This window comes from Bactrocera dorsalis, chromosome 5 (assembly GCF_023373825.1).
Source record: "Bactrocera dorsalis isolate Fly_Bdor chromosome 5, ASM2337382v1, whole genome shotgun sequence".
In the NCBI taxonomy this organism is placed as follows: Eukaryota; Metazoa; Arthropoda; class Insecta; order Diptera; family Tephritidae; genus Bactrocera; species Bactrocera dorsalis.
In genome coordinates, this window is record NC_064307.1 from 61,080,395 (window position 1) to 61,103,304 (window position 22,910).

Consider the following 22,910-nt stretch of genomic DNA (forward strand, 5'->3'; position numbering starts at 1 on the left):
AATAAAAAATAATTTCTTTCGAGCAACATTTTTTACTTCTGCTACTCCTTCTTGCAAAGTTAGGCGATGCAAAGGCAAGGCCTGCAGCGAAAGCCATTTTTTTTTTACATTTTGGTTATCTTACGTTCTTTTGTAATGTGCTTGATGAAATAAGCATACACGCACATTGATTTTTGGCAATCGGTATTTTCCGCTACATGCATCGGATTCAATAAACCTACACATATACACTGAGCGCATACTTAATTTATTACATTTTATGACATGCATTTTGCTTTTTCTACCTACCCACCCTTCAGCAATGCGCGCTTATCTTCATTGGATCGGAAAACCATCTTCATCAGAGAAAGCTGATAAGAGGGAGAAGCATACACACAGGCGCACACAGTGCACCAATACACTTTTCATTTCATTAGCTAAATTTTGCGTGCTTTGCTATATCGAATTAGTTCTGTAGACAAACAAACATGCACATTTTTGTATACATATGTATAAATATATGTATCTGTATATACGTGTATATCAATAACAACAGCATATTAGCCAGATTATTTGCATAATTTTATTTTTGCCTGCCGCTATGTCTCCCAAAGCTGCTCATTTGAACTCATAAAAGTGCCTACACACACTCACTTGCACACATTTCTACACATATGTGCACATAAACATACACACATATTCACATAATGTGATTGCTGTAACTGATAACCATGTGGGCTTCATTAATTTTTCATTATTTGCGAAAAACATTAAAATTTGCATATGAATTAAAGCACTAAGTGCTGATAGGATGTAAAAATACATTCTTCAAATGCACAATATTCTATAAATATGATGCCTGCTCGTCCTTTTCGAAAGATGAAAGGTGAGTGATTATTTGCTTACCTCTTAGCCTTGTTTATTTTTTCTGCGTTGTGCGTATGATAACTGTAAAGAGGAAATTTATAAGCTGATTTGTTATTTATTATGTTTAATCAAACACATAATGTATTTATAATCAATAAACGAATAAGGGAAAGTTGAGAAAATTCAAAGTAAGGAATTTACTGGGTAGTATTAAATATGCGAGAAGGAAATGCGCAAAAACACAAGTAAATTTCCAGGGATAAACTTGCAACTTAATTTTTGTACTAAAGGCTGGAGATAAAACTTAAAACGCAAAAAAAAATAAAATTTCGAAAAAAGTATAAATTTGTTAAAGTGAAGTGAAAATATCTAGTTATTTTGTAGTGTTTGTTAAAAACAAAAAAACGAATGAATTTCATACTCTTTACTGTGATAAATTTCGAACTTATTGCGCTAGTATTTAGTATCATATATATTATGTTTGTTCATTATGCGTAACATGCCTACTTTATTTCATATTAATATCTTGCTTAATATTCAAACTATGTTTTCGAAGATTATCTGGCATATTAACTGGTATACTAATTTTTTTAATGCTGAGAAAAAACGCTTATATAGGTAATTCATGTTTATAAAATAAAAATAATTTTTATAACTATACATAGCTATAAAAAGGTCTATTTAACATCCATCCAGTTTTGACTGGGTAATAATAAATATTTCATCAAAATAATTTAGCATTAGGCTAATGTTTAAGGTATCAAATTAAGCTCAAAATTATTGCATAAGGCCAATGAAAATGTGGTAAATCTATTATTTTTCCCATAGATGGCTTTAGTAATCTGTATTTAAAATTGCACGGGTGCTATCAATAGATGCAGCATTGGAAAGATAAGATTTCGTGCTACTATGAGTTCCACCCCAGGGCCCAATTTTCTATTCAGACCAATTCCATTCTCAATTAGAATGTCTGAACGAAGCAATCGCTCTTAAGCGATTTTTTTCTAATTAGACAGATCTACAGAGGTATCAACTACTTTTGGAAGCAAGTCACATGTTGCCTTTTAAAAAAATCCATCCCATAACATCTAAATATCTCACATTATGATCGCTAGATTTGTTGTAACGTCAATGAGAACGACGGAGATTAGGTTACATATTCGGCATAGAAAAAATATTTAAAAATTGTTCCCATTTTTAAACTATGATAAAACAATGATTGGCGAATAGTGTGTTATATATGTAATTTCGTCCAAAATAAGTGAAATTTTACCTAAAGATATGTACAAGTACCTGTACAGTGTAGGAAATTGAAATCCGGGCAAGTAGCCAGGTAATAGTTATGCCTAAAATGTATCGTGTAGGTGTAAAATTAGATTGCAAAATAATTTTTTTTTTGTATAAATCTAACAAATATGTACTGTTTCGTTAGTTATGGTATTGTTTTTTGGGGAATACCGTTTGGAAAGCAAAAGATATATACATATAAAACATGCCAAACCTAAACAAATTACTACTGTGGATAAGAGCAATATTTTATCTTTGTAAAAAGAAAATCATAACATACAGAAGATCAGTAAAAGAGTTGAAATCAAGAAGTCTGCTGTAGGGGATATTTGAAAAAATTTCAAAGTAGTGAGTCTCTGAGTAGAAAACCACGCTCAGAAATCACAAGGAAAACATTTTTTAAAGAAGAACGGCAAATAGGATGCATTAACGCATCGAATCAAAACCGCTGAGGACATCAGAATGGGGATCATAGAAGACCTTGGAACCGAAATCACTGCTAGAACTGTACGAAACAGTCTCCGGAATACTGGTTTGTATGCTCGACGACCCACAAAAAAGACAAAGAAATTGCGCCAACAACGCCTCCGGTAGGCTAAAAAGCACCAAAGCTGAACTGAAGTCGTTTGGCAAAAAGTAATTTTCGCTAACGAGTCCAAGTTCAACATATTATGTAGCGACGGCATGTCGTACGTAAGAAGAAAAACTGGTGAACGCTATAGTGAAGAGTGCGCCCGAAGAAGGGTTAAGCAGGTAGGCAGCCGAATTGTTTGGGGATGCTTTTCTTACCATGAACTTAGAAGATTGTTTCTAATAGATAGAACAGTAAGTCAAGGAATATTTAACACCTTCGATATAAGAGTACTTTTCGAAAGAAAATGGTTTAATTTTCCAGGTCGATTCTGCACCATGTCATCGTGCCAAAGGGTAGGTATCAATACTTTTTTCATGTCTGTAGTAAACACAAATTATTTCATAAACAATATTAACTTTATCTTTTTTTATTTTTTATAGGTAAAAGATTTCCTCTCTCAAATTTGAATTTTGTCGTTAGAATAGCCAAGTAATCGCTCAGATTTAAAATCTATAATAACCTTTGGTATATTATGAAGACCAAGTTAGCAAAGAAGAGACCCAGTACTTTAGCTAAGTTGGATAAAACTCTAGAGGATGTCTGTGATAACGAAATCGCAGCACAAAAATTGCAGAATTTGACAAATTCAATGCCGCAGCGCGTTAAGGCTGTCATAGAAAACAACGGCGGTTAGTATTAAGATTTTTTCATACTACCACGAATAAAAATTATTTTTTTAAAAGAATTAGCATTAAAATTATGTAAATATTTATTACCGGATAACCCGCCTATACTTCTGGTTAAACCTGAAAAGTATTGGCTGTAGTCTTTACACTTCAGCCTAATAATAATTTTAAAAATCTTATAAAGCCAGCTTTTTGGTTGTGCATCTAGACCAAGCCCTAGCTTATACGGCAGTTTACCATTTAAAAGTTAAGTATACAACTTACAGTTCTGTCAACCATATAAAAAGGTTATTGTAGTAATATAACGATCAACTCATTAACAGGCATATAAATGGGTATATCGAATTCCGAGGTGAACTTACTCTAATGCTTGGACTACTGGTGTTAGCTAGTCTAAACATTGACAAGCTTCATATTTATCGGCTTAAATAATAAAATCCAAATTATTTCACTCGTAACTTAATATTTATTCATCATCCTTATATGTATACTTTATAATAATTCAATTATTTATTTATATTGTATGTATATACTAGACTCTTTATGTATAATTTATCGAAAATTCTATTTGTTTGTAGTTAAGTGAAATTTCTACTTTATATTGTACTTTGTTCTGCTCATTTAACAAACGTTTCTTTGCACATTCTTTGCTGCAAATATTTTACAAATGTTAAGTCTCTTTTAATATTAACAGTATGTAAATTAAAATTATGCACATACATACACATTTAGACATTTTCTACTTCGCAAAATAATTATAAAAATATACCGAAGTATTGTAGATTAGTACTTCGCTGTTTCCTTATTATTTTTGTTGTCATAAAAAGCATTTTGTATATAATTTACATATAATATGATTAGTTAAAAGTTTAATTTTTTTTTAATGTTTCATTGCTAAAATTTTCTGTTTATTTTAGATACGTCTTTTGCTAAAGTAAATTATTTCGTTTCTATTTCAAAATCGTGACATATAAGGTATAGTTTTTGTATATATATAGTATATATGTAAAGTTTATATAAATAGACATCGAGAGTTTGTAAAAGTTTGTTAAGTATACAAGTATATTATATGTAAATATCGCTAGGTTGCTTAAAGTTTATATTATCTCATTTTTGGGTATAAATTTGGGTAGTTTTTAAATTAGTACTCAATTAGACCTTGTGTTTCTATTGGAAAAAATGCAACATTTTATATTATTACATATAAAAATGTCCAAAAAATTTTCAAGAAAATATATCGAGTCTTTAAAAATTAAAAAAAAATTATAAATAATAAAGATGTATAATTATTAAAAATATTGAAATTCTTATATAATTTTCATAAAATTTTCAAACTCACAAAATAAAATATTAATAACGCGATAATTTCTAATTTTTTCAAAAGTTTAGGTATAATTATGGATATGGAAATAATAAAATAATATTTCAAATTTAATAAAATTGTTATATAGCATTCATTCTTAAATAAAATAAATTTATATTCAAATTTTGATTTTCTAATTTTCTTTCTGACAATTCCTTTTTTTATAAATTATATTGGGCATGTCAAACCTTTCCGCTGTTCAATAAATTTTTTCTCGAATTTTTTAACAATAATGAGCTAAAACATTTTGTAAAAAAAAAATAAGATAAATTCCGGAGTCTCTTAAAAGTAATCGATTAGAATTGATTTTATCTTTATGAAGATTTAAAATTTAATTTGAGAAATTTACAATAAAATATGTGTTTATTACTCTTGTCTTTTTTTCAAACAGAAAATTTCGTTTTAGAGGAAAAAAAAAATAATTGAAGGACAATCAAAATTTCTGATACGATTTTTGAGTTCTGACTTTTTACAAAATTTTAAATATTTTTCGTGGTAAATACGACAGAATTTTTTGGTTTTATCAATAACCAATTCATATAAATAGTCATGAAGGAGTAAAAATATAAATTTCTTCGAGATGTACGGGATTTTGCCAAAAAAATATTCTAAAAAAATTTAAATATTCAAAAAAATATATTACTGCGTCAACGTTTTGGAAACTACTGTAATATTTACCAAAACTTATTTGTTGAAATTAAATTTTTTCTTTCAGTTAGGAAATAATTTTTTTTTTAATTTCACGGAAATAAGGTTTTTGGAATTTATAATTTATTGATTAACAAAAGCACAAAACGTTTTCCCTAAAAATTTTCGATTTATATTATTTTTCGTTGCACACTTTTTCTATAGTTTTTCCTCATTTCCACTGAACTTATAGCATTCCAAAGAAATATCGAATTAAGCGAAATTCAAATTTGTTTTTAATAACGTTTAAAAAAAATTTAAAAATTGTATTTATAGCTGAAGGCAAACATGAAAATTTTGTAAAAATATTTTTATATTTATAAAAAAAAACAATGTAAAATTTTCGAAATTAAAAAAAAAATATTAGAAAATAGTATTTATCGTTTAAAACACGAAAAATTTGTAAAATTATTATTTTATATAAAAAGAAAGACAATTTAAAATTTTCGAAATTTTTGGAAAAAAATTTAAAAATTTTATTTATAGTTAAAGGCAAACATGAAAATTTTGTAAAAATATTTTTTTATATGCATATAAAAATAGACAATTTAAAATTTTCGAAACTTAAAAAAATAAATAAAAAAAATTAGAAAAATTATTTATAGTTTAAAACACGAAAAATTTGTAAAAATATTATTTTATATATAAAGAAAGACAATTTAAAATTTTCGAAATTTTTAGAAATTTTTTTTTTAATAGAATTTCGTGAAGTTTTTTGAAATATAACATTTTTTCGTATAAAAATATTTTCAAAAAAATTTGAATTTAATTTTGTCAAATATTTGATAAACAGCCAATAAAACTTAAAAGAATTTACGAAACACAAAAGTTTAATTTTCAATGTTTTGTTTTTATTAAATTTGAAGTTATAAATAATTTTGCTTATAAATACAACTTATGAGTATTTATAATATAACTTAAAAAATTTTTATTTACAAAATATTTCAAAAAATTTTTTCTCAGTTCTTTTGAAATTATATGCGCCAATTAAGAGTACACATGTTACTATTTTATATAAACTAAAGCTTTAAATGAAACCTTACTCAGACTACACAGTGAAAAATTAATTAACTAATGATTAAAAATTTTTGCCAGCGTTCATTTGAAACTAATTTTAGGAGTGAAAATATTATTTGTAAGCCTCATTACAAATTATGCTATTACATATGTCAGTTACAAAAATCTATGCTAGCTCTATTTGAGTTAATCAGCTTAATTCTTAATTAAGTCTAATGAAACTTTTCATTCTTAAAACATAAACGCTATCACAATTACGCTTATATCTCACAATGCATTGCAATAATTTGCTTTCTCATAAAATGGCTACTGAGCTCCGCTAAATCAGCATTTTACCGACGGATATACAATATTACAAGGTTTTTCTCGGCATCCGTCAAATGTTCGGAGTATCTCATAATCACAATTGCGCTTTTTCGGAGCTTTACCACACAGTACACTGGACACTTGCAATGCCTTTGACCCCTCGACCAGGAACGTAAAATTGTAGTAACTTCTTTTCGCCCAGCAAGTCTCTAATTGCCGGCGGCTGACGGTTGGGCGCCACCAGCAACACCGCTAGGCGATATCTCGATGACAGCAGTTGTGAAAACATCTGCCGAACCCGTTTGTTGATAATATTGTTTTAAAGCTTTGCACATAGCCACAGCAAGCAGCTTCCAAGGTAGCGGCTCCGCCATGGAAGCGGTTGAAGACGGGTCTGAAGTTTCGGAGGAACTGTTGGAATGCGTATTGGACGACAAGGAAGCGGCGGTGGCTGGATTTGTAGATGAAATCGAAAAAGTTGCTGTAGCTGCAGAAGTGGCAGGAATTAAATTCGAAGACGCGCTTGGGATGGCAGTAGCCGAGCATGGAACTGTTGGCGAAGAAGTTCTTGAAGTTGTGGATGCATTTGAAAACGCCGTCGATGTAGCTGTTTCTACTAAAACAGGCGTTGCTGCACTTCCGCTAGAAGACGTTTGATTTGTGGCCATTGGCGCACTAAGATTTGCCGTCGGCAACGGCACGGACTGACTGCTCGGTGCTGGCGGAAAATGTCCATCAATTTGATCACACTCAGTTGCGGGCTGTTGGCGTGGCTCGTAGAAAGGTATAGCCATGTTTCGTTTTTAATATTTTTCAAAAATTCAAAAAAATTTCGACACTCGAAAAAGTTTGTCGTAAAAAATTTCGTATTTCGTGCGTTTCGTTTGAAAATTCACAAAATTAGACACACACACACTTCCTATTGACTTCGGTTCAAGCGCTCGATGCGTCCACTCAGCAGCGTAACGCTTGTCGTACTGAAGTACCGTCAGTAAAGGCACACGTATTTATACTCGAAAATTTACGTCAAATTATATTCTTGTACTCGAGGTGCTATCCAGTTTACTCTATACGCGCTACTTGGCGTTAATAGTTACTCGCAGCAGTGTACACGCACGACTGTGGCACGTAGCGCACGACATGTGCTCTGTAACCCACAAAAATTTCTACTCAAAACCCAACTCGCATGTAATCAGTAAACCAAGCAATACGAGCCAATAAAATAAATAGACAGTGTGACTGTCAGGCAATGCGACAGTTGGCATTCGGGGTGTGTGTTCATCAATTTACGAAACCACCACCACCATCAGCTCACAACCTCACTACCAATTGTAATGCTCATACCACTTACAAATGGCAAACAACTACTCATAAGTACCTTCAATTTCCAATACTGCCGTTCACGCGACCGCTGAGCCCTGCTGCATCTTCTCTTTGCCGCTCTCATTTAAGTAGTTCGCTCAGCTCGCAAACTCACGTGTCATGCGGTGTTATCCCTGTGATACTTCCGTATCCACAAATAAACTCACCCCAATCCACCAATACCAATGCTGTCAGCAACACAATACTATTACCACCATGACCATACCTACCACCACCGCCAATGGTACAAAATTTTCTCCAGTATTGGCTCAACTACAGTTGCTCAATCTTTCGCCAGCTACTTATTTACCTTTTTACCTTTGAACTTGAGTCCAAATTGAGTGTAATGTTTCGTAGTAAACGTGTTTGGTCTGAGTACGTTCTTGTGCAACACGTGCTGCCACTTTGAGAAATTGTCTTTGTTCTCTGCTCTCTTTTCGTATAATCGGGAAAACAACTCTGATATATTTATTTTGTGCTCGTTTCTAGATTCGAAATTGTGTGAAAGTATTTTATATGTTTCTCCAGCAACGTGTTTACCCCTCAATTTAAGTAGCACAAATGTCCGAATTTTCGAAGACACTACTTTTTTCGAAATTGAGACATTTCTCCTCAGAATTTGACACATGTTCGAATTTTCGAACATACGAAATTTTTTCGAACTTAATACATTTCTCCTTAGAATATTAGTATCAATGAAATTTTTAAATTTTGTTTGAAATATTAGATAAAAAAATCTTTCGAACATTCGAAATGTTGTGCGAAATTTATGATATTTCCCTCAACTGCTACCTAAATGTGTTTGAACAGATTGAAAGAAAATTAAAGTTTGAATAAGATATTTTTTGTGACTATTGAATTATTTTTATAGTTTCGGTCTAAGCATTTTCAAAAAACTCCGTTCTAACTGTTTATGGAAAAACCTTCCTTCGATATATGTTGGTATCTAAATCCCGCCATTTTTTGTGATAACACTCAAATACCGTCAACTTTCTTTGAAATATATTTCCTCATTGATTTCTCCTCATCATTCGTTTTCATTTTCGAATTGTTGTAAAAATCCTTGACCAGCTTCATGTTTCCCCTTCAGTATTCGAAAAAGGACCTGTAGCTTCACATTTCTTCTCACACTTTGCTTGTTTATGGTACATTGTAATGGAATGTGTTTGGAATTCGTAAGTGTATACTTGTTTTTTTTTTTTCTATTTCAACTAAAAAGTAGTTTTTTTCTCTTGCTGGTATCCCGAACCTAGAATGTTTGCTTCCTATGATACAAATTGAAGAAATTACTCTGGTATAAAAAGATTTGATTTAGCTGCTTTGGGGGAGTTTCAAGGACATTTAACGTGATTTATTTTGTTACAAGCGTCTGGATAGTATATTAAAGATATGCTAACAAAATTTTAAGTATAAGTTTAAAGATTTTTAAGGAATAAAAGTGGACTTACATACGTGGTACGAGATTCTAGTTTTCTTAAAATGAATTGGTTAGAATTTATTGTACATGTTATGGTATATGGTCAAAAAAATTTAAAAGATTACTCCACAGAATTTCACCTATAAGTGACCAGCTAGAGCAAAACTTCAAACTATCCCCAAGGTTATCCTCTGAGAATGAGAATATTTAAATACCTATCAACCAAGCGATTCAATAAAGAGCCAGCAATCACAATTTAGAAAATAAATACGTAAAAAAAATCTGTTTCTGGCAACTATTTAGAATGGTACTGAAAACTATTCCCTTTCAAAAAATACATAACGTATGAGGGTTTGATCTTAAGGATTATCTTCGCAGTTTTCGATTCTATGATAAATTGCATTAGAATCTAATATCATCGATTGGCTACTACTGAGCTCTTTTCAATGTTGTTTTACTGTAAAGGATAAATTAAACGGAAATAATTTTTTGAGTTGAAAATCTGAGAATCCTTATTAGCCGAAAATATTCACTGACCTCATGATGACCTGATGGTTCTGAGTTATGCATCGGAAAGACTCTTGACTCCGGTTGGATAGATTATGGACAGGAACCGGATCCCTCTTGAAATTACCAGAACACCACGTATATGTATACCGCTCTTTGAAAGTGCTCAGTTAAGAAGCATAACAAAAAACTTTTCAAACTTTGTCAGTCCTTCCATTCATGTGAAAAACGATTGATTGATCGTTTTCAAAATCGATACCTGTTAGTACGGTTGGATAGATTCATTGAATTCATGATCGAAACCTCACAGTTTTTAGAAAACATTTTTATAATTTTTCTTTTATTAGTTTAAAGAAATTCAAAGGTTATAACAAATTCTCACGCAGAAGCTATTTCCTTTAAGAAACATCTATATCAAACTATTCCCTCAACTTTAAAGACAGACTTTTCTAAGTTGTGTTTACTTCTATTTCCTAAATTTGACGACGTTAAACTCTATTAGGAGTCACGGCACTTTTTACCAACCAAATTCGTAAATATTTGCGCATCAATTTATTTTATTTTTGAAGGAAATAAAGTTTACCAAACCCTTCCACTTATTTTTCATTATCATTTAAATATAAAAGAAATATATAAAATTCTCAAATACCAACGCTGGTGCACTGACATTATGTAATAGTAAAAGCAAGCTGAAAACTAAAAATTTAAAAAATCTTTACGACGAAATCATTGATATTCGTGATAGTGGCAAAGTAAAGCGGCACTAAACAATTTTATAGTCAAATTTATAGCAAAACCATATGCGAAAATGCATGTGAATAAACAATATGAGAATATATTATATGAAGATGTGTGCATGTGCATATGTTTATAGAGGAAAGGACAAAAGTGCAATAGAATCGCTGGCAGTGCAAGCACCTACAGGAACTACAGGAAGCCAAAAACACAATGCAATGAGTGCAGCTGAAGTATGAGTGTAGAGCTTACATATACAAAGACCTTTCCTTACCAGTAGCAATGTCTATGAATCCGCCTTCGAACCAAGTCAATGCTCATATTAACCTCACGCTCTACTCACACACACACTGTTATTCCAACCAAAGTCTTCACAAATAAGTTCAAAAACTATAGCGCACAGTGTGTTACAAAAGTCAACGTATCTATATATGTATATGTATTCAACCGGCAGTCAAGCAAGGTTGCAACTTCTGCAAATATTTATATTCCTTCCCTCAGAAAAAAAAATATATATACATATACATATATAAACCAACAAAATCTTCGTACCTCTGCAATAGACAATCGAAAAAGTGCATTGTTTGCATCAAACATTTTACAACAATTGCTGTTGTTATTACATTTGTTTTGCACTTTTTCACTCGCAAATAAACCTGAGGCCATAGCGCAGCATTCAAGAGCGATACACTTGCACTTTTATGTGCCGATTGAAGCATTTGAAGTGATTGTTTTGCTACAGTTACCTCTTGGCTCACGCTGTCGCTCACAGCCAACTTTGCGAAGTTCTCTTCACATGTCTCCGCTAACTTTGCGCCAGCACCTTCAGCTACAATGATGGCTGGTATTATTTTTAGTATCCTTCGAAAAGCTTCGCATGCTTGAAAATGAAAATAAGTAGTATAATTTAATATCAATTTACAATCTGCGTAAAAGAGAAATGCTTGGGTACAAAAATTCAAGATTGAAGCAGACAACGAATTTGATATTGAGGTATTTTAGAATAAAAAAAGGTAATTATGTAGAAGAAGAAAAAAATAAAAATTAAAAGGAGCAACGAAACAATCATAATCAGCCACAAATTATATTTATCCTTATTGGTTGTTTCTAAAAGTTTTTCTCGTATTTTTTTTTCAAAAGTGACTGCTAAACAAATCAAATAGCAGAAACGCCTCAAACTCATTAAAATCTTGAATATTTTGACAATTACATTTGACTGAAATATTTGATAGTTAGATTTGATTTCCAAACTTCATAAAGTCATCGAACCTTTCACACCGACCAGAGCAACACAGCGTTGTGAATTTCTAATCCTTTATAAACCTAGAAACATTTTGATAATGTACTAGTAGAAAACTAATGTAATTGTATATCTTTTCTAGGAAATAAAAATTTTCAAATTGTCCAACATTTTCCTCCTTCTTATTAGGTGCCTTCGGCGTTTAAGAGATTTTTTGGGAGTAAACCAAATTCCGTACGTCGATACCTATTCGAAACATCAAAAGAAGACCGAGCATTGACCTATAATTCGTAGATCAATCTCAATCCCTACTATTACCACTATTTGTTTCTGATTTCGTAAATTAGCAGATATTTTTTAAACCACTTTGGAAGCCCAATGGAACATGTGGAGCATGTGCGAAATCATTGTGAATGTTGAAAAAGGCGCAGGTGATTCAGAAACACAAGCTTGCGAGTGGTACAAGGCCTTCAAAGACGGTCGAGAGATTATTGAAGGCATGTCTCGTTCTGGACGACCTTCGGCCAATTCAACTGATAAAAATATTAAAAACATAATAAAGGATATGGTAGTGGATAATCGTCTGGAAAGTATTAGAGAAATAGCAGGATATCGAGTTCGTTTGAATGATTTTGGTGAATATTTTGGGTATGAAACGTGTACTGCTTTGACTTATCCCGATAAAGATGATTTTTTTCAAAAAGAGTTCCGACTCTTTGGACTTTGGACGAGTTCTCTATATATACGCGTTTGTAAAGTTTTAGAAGTCGATCTGAAATTTTGTATTTTCTCTCAAAAAGTTTCTCTCTTGTCGAGCCTACCGACATCCAACCACTATAAAATATGTATAGGTGCTATACCAACTAGTCGATCAAAATCAAGTTCTGGTATCAAAATTTTCGATCATCTTTCCTAACTCGGATGAATAGATTTAGTTGAAAGTTAGTGTATTATCATACATCATAAGCTTGAAAGCATCAGTCGAATATTGATATTATAGTAGATTTGCAACTTATAAAATTTCTAAACAAAATTCTAACCATATAACAACTTCGAAGTGGTTATAGAAGGGAGATATTAAGTTAAAACATTTTTGCTACCCCTACATTTGGGATGTTGGTCTTTTCCTATTTCTAATTGATTTCACCATACTCACTTCCAAAAAAGAAGAACTATTTAAGTAGTCTACCTCAGCAAAAATTTCAAGTCACTGACCCTTATCAGTCTTGCAAAGAGTTGTAAACATTTTTACATCGGTAATTTTACTCCTTTCTTGCTGACTCTGCTCTGCTTAGCGCTATTTAAACAAGAGTATATTAAAATTTGCATTTATTTACTATTATTTCGTTTGCTCTCCAACATTTATGATTTTTGCAATTTTTTTAAGAATTTCTGCAATACTTCTTGCATTGTAAAACAGACACTTGTTTGCACAAAACAATGCTAACATTTTTTACAGTTAACCATTGCATGCTGCAACAAGAAATTTTTACACAAGTGGGTACCATGCTGCACATGCCTCAAGTCTATTTACTTTTACTGCGATTTGAGCTTTGGGTTTTTCCTGTAATGAGCTCAGTAAAAAGTTTTTTATAACTTCCATGCTTATGTATGTTTATACAAAGCAGCCCTTGTATTAAGTTAGTGATTTCATTGTATTTTTTACTTGTTGTTGTCATTTTTTCCATTTCCGTTTATGATGATTTTTTTGCATACTACCATTCGACTATTTCATTTTAATGCACTCCGCAACAATTCTGCTCAGTTGCAGTCTTTATTATGTTTGTTTACCAAATTGACTTAAGTTTTGGAGAAAATGGACTCTACTTTCGCTTGTTTTGAAATTTATTGTTATCTTTTTGTCAGCATTTATTTGTTTAACCGAAAATTTGCTTCAATTTACATTTAGAGGCACAAAGTGGCAAAGAGTGATGCCACTTGGTTTCCTGTATGAACAATGAGTTTTGGAAAAGAAAAATAAAAATTTGATCTCGGTTTCTTTTAGAATCTTTAGTAGCTCACAGTTGATTTGCAAAATGAATATGAAATAGTCACAATTCTGAACACTGACCATGTCAATTTTGATACATCATCATTATGTACCCTACAAACATCTCACTCGTTTGCGTTTTTTTTACAATTATATATGCCAAGCTTCTTCATGTATTCTTTGAGTTCGTCAATCAATCTTGATCGCGATATTCCCTTGTTTTAATGTAAATGTTGTGGCCTCTAAAACTTTCTTCTGCGCTTTCTTGTTGTCCATTCTCGTAACATGACTGGGCCATCTTAGTCCGTGCTCTTTGATAACGCTTATTATAATTTCACCTTGTATAAGCTGATCTAGGTCATCGTTCCACCTTATACGTCACTCGTTATTATCTTTTATTACTTCAAAGATTTTTCTTAGAATATTACTTTCGAGCACTGGTCGAATGTTGGTTTTGTATAGGGCCAGCTTACATTGCCAATCTTGATACATTCAAGAAGATGTATAATGATAGTTGGATAACATTCCGTGGTTAAACCTACAAGCTTTTTATTACCTTTCAGATGGGATTGGATAGGTTTGTGGATCTTAGGGTTTCATGATTATAATGATTTTAAAAAGAATGATTATAAAAAAGATAATCTGTTACTTTTGCATTAAATTGAAGGTTTTATTTAGACACGTTGACATCTTATTAGTAATTTAATACCACTTTCATCACTCATCCCTGTTGATAAAAAAAGAAACTATAAAAGTCGATTTTCAAAAACTTTTCTCGAAGTACTAAATCATCCTTCGTCCTTGCCCCCTACAGAAAATAATCACTTGCTGCAAAATCCTGAAACTCCCAACTAAACTCCTAGATGCCTGAGATTGTACTGATGGAACACAATTCTTCTCACATTGGCAATGATAAACGTTTCTGGGCGATTACTTTATTCAGACTACCAAGTTGTTGACGGTACTTACTTTATGGGCAATGGAAACATTGTCTGCATGAGGGTCAGATGTGCTATTTATAAAGTCCCTTTAATAATTAATAAGGCTCAATGTAAAAGTTCTATCCCCAATCAGGTTTCCTAAATTCGATTGTTCTGTCAAGATCTTATGGAGGTATTTTGTAGAGTCTACCAAGGCATGAAAGATATACGATTGTTTCCATGATAATCCGTCAATATACTTGTAGTATAAAGGGTAAGCTGTATCGAATTTCTTTGACACATTAGTGTTTTGATATCTGTCAGGTTAGGCTAGACCCACAAGCCCTTTGTAATTCTAAAAGCAGTTTAATTTTAGCTAAAGTTTTTGTCACACAGATCTTCAACGCCTTTTGCGAAACTTAATATAGACTAGATACTATATGTATTCCCTTGAACTGTGAAACTCCTACATATCTAAGCAGAATTCTAAATAAGGACGGGCAGAAGCAAAGAAGGTGCTCCATCGTCTTTCTCACGCCTACTTCACTGTAAGTAGTAAGTTGTGACTTGTAACTAGCCCAATAACCGTACTGTAGTCTTTTCGATACCGTGTGAGTATACGACAGCGTGTTTTCCTTCCGCAGCATTACACATGATCTTGGCGATTTGAAGATCCTGCATGCCCATAAAGCATTCCATCTCATCCTTATACGTCTATCAGCACTTTCCAGAATTTTAATCTGTATCGTTTTGAGCGACTTGCATATTTCTTGTACTGGGTACTTTTAGTAATCTTATCAACTATTGGTTATTGATTTTCTTTATGTTTTCTGCATTATTAGTTCCCTCAGCAGATTTTTTAACTGAAAAGACTTCCATCTGGAAGATAATTTATGATCTAATTCCGTGCAATAGGAAACGCCGGTCACTTGAGAGTTCCGCTGGTTGGTCGCATGCTCCTATGCCATATGCCCTGTTACTAAATAATGTGACCAGGTAAAGCTTTATGGTATGTGCTATATTTTATCCACCGCTTCCCTGCTTATGAAGCTATGTCCAAAGTTTCTTGTAGAAATTACACCGCCGACAAGATTACACCTCACCGCTGCAGAGCTTTCCAGTGCAATGTAAAAATTGCATTCCATTTTTTGAAATATTTTAGGTGTATTAACGAAATGTTTTGATAAGGTGTTTAACCTTTTAATTCAGTTAGACTGTAAACATTTTAAAATGGGACTAGCTCCTTTTTAGCGAAAAATATAAGTAAGAGTGTTTTAATTTTACTACGCGTAACTTCTAGAGCAGTATCACTTCAACAAAACTTCTATAAACTCTGAACATATTACCCATTTGTAAACGCACCTTTCATATTTCATACAAATAATATGCCTAATCAATCTCGCAAAAGCTGACCTCATACTTCAACTCCCATCTAACTTTCAGTAATTTGAAAAGTTAATCTTTATACAACCACTCATCTCCAGCATATTCCCACACACAATCTAACCTAACAAACGCACACGAGTAGTGCCACAATACAGACGAGTATGTGTTATTTAAATGTGACCCAACTACCAATAATCACTGTAATCCCATACTCATACTCCACCGCAAATGTTGGCAAGTAATATGGCAACGCTGCGTTATTAGTGAATTATGTGGCAAATGCTTCGTTATTAATTAGACTCATTTGTGTGCCAAGCGAACGAACAAAAACCAACAAAACGGACACAGCGCGAGTACGCCGGGAGACAGTCGGTCCAGACTGCATGGGGAGTCGAACAACTGTACCGTAGCATGGTTGACTGAATTTGCATTGTGGCAGACTTACGCAACTCATGAGTCAACTGTTGTGAAAGCAGATGAGCCCATCATATCAGGCACGAAGTGGTATGAAGCGTTTTTCAGGGTTGTTAGGGAGGTTATGTTGCTGTGGATTCTTTATGTTGCTTGTAGTTAGCATTATTGTTTGTTGTTATTATGCTAACTGCTGATGGTTTCTCTTGCCGCTGTTGTTAAGTCACCTTAATTAAATGTCAGTGTGGCTCGTTAAACTTTTTAGCCACTCAAACCATTGGAGGCAAGGAGAACGACTCCAGCTAGAAAAGTGGGGTTATGATGCTAATAGAGTTGAGGCTTTCTTTTTGTATCTAATAACAAATCTCAGTTGCTGTATCCGTTTTTTTTTTGTATAGTATTTTGCAAACAAAACACTCCAGGGATTTGTGTTAATAATTTTAATAAATCAATTTGTTAATTGAGATATTCAACGAGTTGGGTAATTAGTTCAAAAATGTAGCTAGCTGGGGGAGAGTTTAATGAAGTAGTGGAGGCTTAAATGAGCAGGTTTCTTCAATGTGCGAAAAGTTAACATTTGGAAAAACTGCAGGTACTGAGTTTGTATTTCTTCTTTATACATATGGTTATATATATTTTCCTTTCGCTTTTAGAGATTAAGGATTTTTTGAAGACGTAAAAAAATTATGAATGGTTTTGCAGTTTTCCTAAAACTGTATACCAGGTTTCTCAATAAGTTTTGTCGTTTGATAAGAAAAACAAAATTTTACGATTCAAAATCACTTTATTATTCAGTTTAATCTCCCTGAACATGAATACGCTTGCTATCGCTGAAGTTAGAATCCGGAAGGTCTGCAAAACACGCTTCAACAGCCGATCTGGTATGATCTCTTCATTTAATGAAAAACCCTTGCACTCAGAAACAACACGGAAGTCGCTGGCAGCCAAATCTGTGCATTTATCCTGATGAAAAACGATTTTTTCTTCTGCAAAGTGGGTCTTTTTTCACGAAGTTTTTACTTCAACTGGTCCAAAAGGTTGCAATAATATTCAGAATTAATTGTTTTACCAGTTTAGAAGTAATCTGCAAACAACATGCCTTTCGCATCCCAAAATACGGATGCCTTAATCTTTTTGGCTGATTTCCGGACACGAACTCGTTTCGAAGTCGAACAACCTGGTGCCTCTTGTTTTTATTCAGGATCATAGTGATAGAGCCAAGTCTCATCCATAGTGATAAATCGATGCACAAAATTCACTTTATTCTTCTTAAAACGCTCCAAATGCTGCTGAGAAAGTCGCATTCGAATGTGTTTTTGTTCCATTGTTAGCGAATGCCCATTGTGCTATCTAAAACCCAAAATTTCACTTAAAATATGACTCACACTACCTAATGAGATGTGTAGAGCATCCACTAAATTTTTCTCAGTCAATCGACTATCCTCAAAAACAATGGTAGAGACATTATTCCATCAGTGTAAACTTTTCTGGTTTCTCAGCGAAAAACTGCGACAAGTAGTTTTCTCAGGCTTCTCTTGAAGCCAACTTTACTCCATTAAGAGAGTTCTGCATTGACCAAAACAAATTGTAGTCCGATGGTGCAAGGTCAGGGCTATATTGTGAATGCATCAAATCTTCCAAGCCAAGCTCTAGCTTTGTCCAGATGGAAGACGAAGTCCTTTCAGTTGATCAGTTCTGGCCGTTTTTTTTCGATTGCTTGCTTCGATCTCAACAATTGTTGACCATAAAACCAATCGTTCGAGCTCATAGTCCTTTCCAATCCCAACAAACACTCAGCATAACCTTTCGAGGCATCAATCCTGGCTTTGCAGCCATTTGTTGAACATTACCATGCCTGGACCATGATCTTTTTCGCACATAATTTTCGTATTTGATCTACTTTTCCTCTAATGTTCCGCTTGGAAAGTGGTTCGATTTAATTTCCTTTCAGCAAAGAATTGTAGATGTTAATTCGGTCTATTAAACTTTTCATAGACAATTCATGTGGTACCCAAACATCGAGCTTCTTTTTGTAGGCAGCCTTTTTTAAATGGTTCAAAACCGTTTGATGATGAGTGTTAAGTTCCTCAGCAATGTCATGGCTGCTTATGTAATGATCTTGGTGAATCTTTTCCATAATTTCATCGATTTTTTTAACGATAGGTCGGCCGGGGCGTGTTGCATTCCCTGAATTTCAATTTTTTTTTGGTTAATTGAAGCTTAAAATGACACCTTTTCAACACTGTACCCCTGAATATGACACAATGCGATTGCTAGCGCTGAGATGTAGCACTGCAACGACATATATTGCCAAAATACGAAAAGACCTTTTAAAATACCTGATTTTAATATATTGAAAATTCTAAATGTAGTAATAAAACTAAGTGAGCCTATGGCTAATAATATACATAAGATATCACAGCAAGTAACGAATGATCCATTGCTTCAATAAACTTTGGCGGCTTTAGTTAACTGACAAGTATTCAAGAGCTTTTAGTGATATAAAGTAAGCAATCTAACTTGGAGATAAACTCTTAAATTCAAATTTGGTCTTATTTACTTAATAGACCCTATTTTAGTTGGTAAAGAAAGAGGGTCAATCTCTACATAGCTCTTGCGGCAACTATTCGGTATCTTAGGTACCGAATTTTGTTGAAAACATACTCCTCGACTCAGAAGGACATCTCCGAGTATCCAATAAGTTCAAAAGAAGTTATGAACAATCTAAAAGTATTGAGCTCCAATAGCCATCACAAACGAATAACACTCCTTTACTGGTGTGACATTAAGCTTCACATATTTAATTTTCTTTGAAGTTTAAGCCAATAATCTTGCCCACTACCCAGTATCGCTGTTCAATTAACTTAATATTTGCTGCAATATACAAAAAACAACAATTAGCATAGAGCAAACACCTATCAATTATGCACCAAAGCTGCTTTTAATATGGTTGTAAAATGAATACTTGGCACAATAAAATTTAGACAATACACTCCGGCACTCGAGGGAGCTTGACGATAAAGCGCATACCTACAACTGCTTACCTCCTTACATACATATATGTGTTTGGCCATTAAATGGACCTCAGCACACTGGGCTGCTTGAACCAGCATATTGTGCGCCATAATCGAATTTAGAGCGACAAAGCGCAGGTGGTACGAGCTGCAGCAAAGGCAGCACCAGCAGACACCGAATTGGCCACATGTTCACTTCATTTGATGGCTTGATAGCCTGATAGCTGTTGCAATGGCGTAACCGATGTGTAACTATTATACCTTTAGTGGTCTTATCTGCCAGAAAGGTAAGTAACTTGAAATTGCTTTGAGGTGTATATATGTGGGTTGGTTAGCTGTAGACGAGCTTTCATGCTGAACGTGCATATAAATTTTCATGTCCTGCAGCTAAACTATACAATTTTATTACTTCAATTCACAATTTTTGGCACTTTCAACGCCAACACAATAAAAATAGATGCAACAGAAGTGGAGAGTAAGCAACACTTGCTTCTAACTTTAATCCTTTGCGAATGCAGGTGAAAGCCTTACTGCTGCAAGGGAGTCCTTCACTGGCTGCTGGTCCACCACCCACGTCACACGCTCGTGTGCTTAACTAAACTTCGGGTCGTAATTTATGGTTCGTTAGGTCAAATGTCTGCGCCACAGCACCACAGCTTACCGCTGCTTGGTCACAAGCTGGTGTTTGGATGAGTGGTGAACTTGTAAACACCAAAACGCACAATCGCCCCAAAGGCACTGGGTTGACTTGCCGAACTGCAGAGCGTTACAGAAACTCGAAAGCAACACCTTTTACCATCATCCATGTATTTTACAACCTCTTTACTTCGAGCATTTCTTAAGTGCTTGTCATGCCTCCCAAGTGTCCTGTACTCTGCCGCCATAAGTGTATGTTTACTATTTTCTGGTGTTGTCCGTGCAATTCGCTCCATTATTCAGCCATTCATGTACGTTGTAACTGCCAATAAAATGCCAACATGCAAAAATGAATAGTTTGGTCAGCGTAATAAAATTTGAATTGGTAAAGGCGAGCGGGCGCAAAGGATGTAGCTGGTTTTATAGCTTGCAGCTTTTGCATAGAACTTAAATATTTTAAAATCGAATTCATCACAGTCATCGTAAAATTCGGTGTATGTGTGCAGCAATTGACGTATTCCTTACAATTTACTTGACAAATGCACGCTGAAAGATGCACGATAGCGACTTGTAAGGATGCGTTTGAATAAGGACTTAAAAGATATGCTCGTAAATATAAGGGCTGAAATGCATACGTGTTAGTAGTTTGGTAACAGTGTGTTTGGAGGAAAATTAGTTATATGTGCATATACTTAGATTGATCATAGACAAATTTCATTAACCAATAGTTGAACAGTGGGTTGCTAAACACATTGTGCTATAGAAATTTTAAATTACCATCTTTATGTTCCCAGCATTTATTGGTAACACCGCTTTCAAAGTAAATATTAATTATTATTAGTCAAACTAAGTTCAATGACTCAAGAGAAACTCAGAAAAGCTGGGAATATGAAATGTCCGTACGTGGACATGCTGAAATTATCTTCTCATTTCTGAAAATTTAGACCACTGCGTTCCTGAGTGTACTCTTGGTCTCTTTTCTCTGCTTTTTTTAACAAGGAGGATTATGTTAGCGGGAAGAAGTCGGTGGAGAAAAGGGGCACTGATCTTCAAGACTTACTCAAAGCTTGGAAGAAGGTTAGAGGAGGAGTTTTCTGTAGTCAAAGATGCTTGAAGGAAAGAGACAAAGAAATATCCTTGCACTTGCTCCCAAATTTTCCAGCTTTTACTAGACTGGGGTTGACACTTCTCGGCAGTCATAATTTCGGCGTACCAGGCGAGATAGCCGAACCCAATATTATAACAATATTACGACTCTACAAATGTATGACAGGCTTAATGCGTTTTGTTGTTTAATGATGTGATTTATGTTCTATATATAGAAGTTTTAGATATCACAAGAGACTGGCGTACTAAGTTGTCCATATGTGATATGACTGTTGACACTTGTAACAGGATTGACCATTTAGCCTAACCAAGTTTAACAGGTTTTAATTGAATATAGAACAGATAGTTCCGATTACATACACCCGAGTATACATTCTAGAAAGAAATTAATCTAGGAATTTCAAAATACTCTCGATTCTTTCACCATCAATCTAAAAAAAAAGAAATAAATTACGTTCTGGTGCCAAGCTAATTGAATAAAAAGTAAAAGCAATGAAGAAAAATATTCACTTGATTATGAAAAATGAGTCACTGTGCTTCTTCCAAATGTAAACAATAAAAGCTTCGTTGGCTTGCAGTGTAATTTCTGTCAATTCACCCTTTAGTTGTATAATTTCTTTTTGATTTCTCAGCTAATAGCAAGTATTTTATATAAACCTGAACCATAGTATACTTGACGTATGACAACTTTGACCACAAATAAACAGTGTGGCAAACAAATCGCATCCGTACATCATATGTATATACATACATACATACATGTATAAAGCAATTTTAAATGAATATGGAAAGCATCCTAAATGCAAGATATTGAAGTTGAGAACTGTGACTTTTGAGAAGCACAAAAAGAAACACTTAAATCGATATAAAATTGATGGGCAATACAGATTTTAAATGTCCAAGAATGAAGGATTTGCGAAGGGTCAATTTATGGATTGAGAAAAGAGATGTATGATGGAGATGAAGATGAAGATGAAGACAAAGAAAATCAAACCTAAGGGTTGGCAAATCTTACAATAAGAACATAATTTGCATATGTGTTTGAATAACAAAGCAAAAAAGATGGAGTGGCAGACATGAAAGGATGAACTTCTGAAGCGAAAGAAGCAAAAGGTACTGAATAAAAGTGGTAGACAAAAAGAGTAAGACAGAGAAGTTCGAAGTATAATTAAAAGTTGTATTTAGGGGGATAAGGACGTGGCCATTGGTCAATACAACAAATATTTCTTTAAGGCGAGAGTATTAAAAGATTATACTAATGCTTAAAATATTGCCAACTGCAAAATAATGACATGGTTGACTTTCCTAAGATTCAGTATGGATGAAGCATCACATTAAAGCAAAAATTAAACTTTTATTGGATCTTTACAAATGTGTTTAAAATTTACTCAGGTTGAGGGTTCTGGCCTTTTTTGAATA

The 22,910-nt window shown here is 33.5% G+C and overlaps 1 protein-coding gene across 1 annotated transcript; it reads right to left on the reverse strand.

Annotated features, from left to right (window-relative positions):
• Nucleotides 1-6,429: 6,429 nt before the first annotated feature.
• On the reverse strand, nucleotides 6,430-7,960 carry LOC109579275 (uncharacterized). The gene has a single exon (XM_019988933.3). The coding sequence runs from the start codon at nucleotides 7,558-7,560 to the stop codon at nucleotides 6,976-6,978; it is 585 nt and encodes a 194-aa protein (XP_019844492.2). The 5' UTR covers nucleotides 7,561-7,960; the 3' UTR covers nucleotides 6,430-6,975.
• Nucleotides 7,961-22,910: the final 14,950 nt, after the last annotated feature.

Excerpts from the sequence above, each read along its gene's own strand:
- LOC109579275 (XM_019988933.3), bottom strand. The coding sequence starts at position 7,560 with ATGGCTATACCTTTCTACGAGCCACGCCAACAGCCCGCAACTGAGTGT.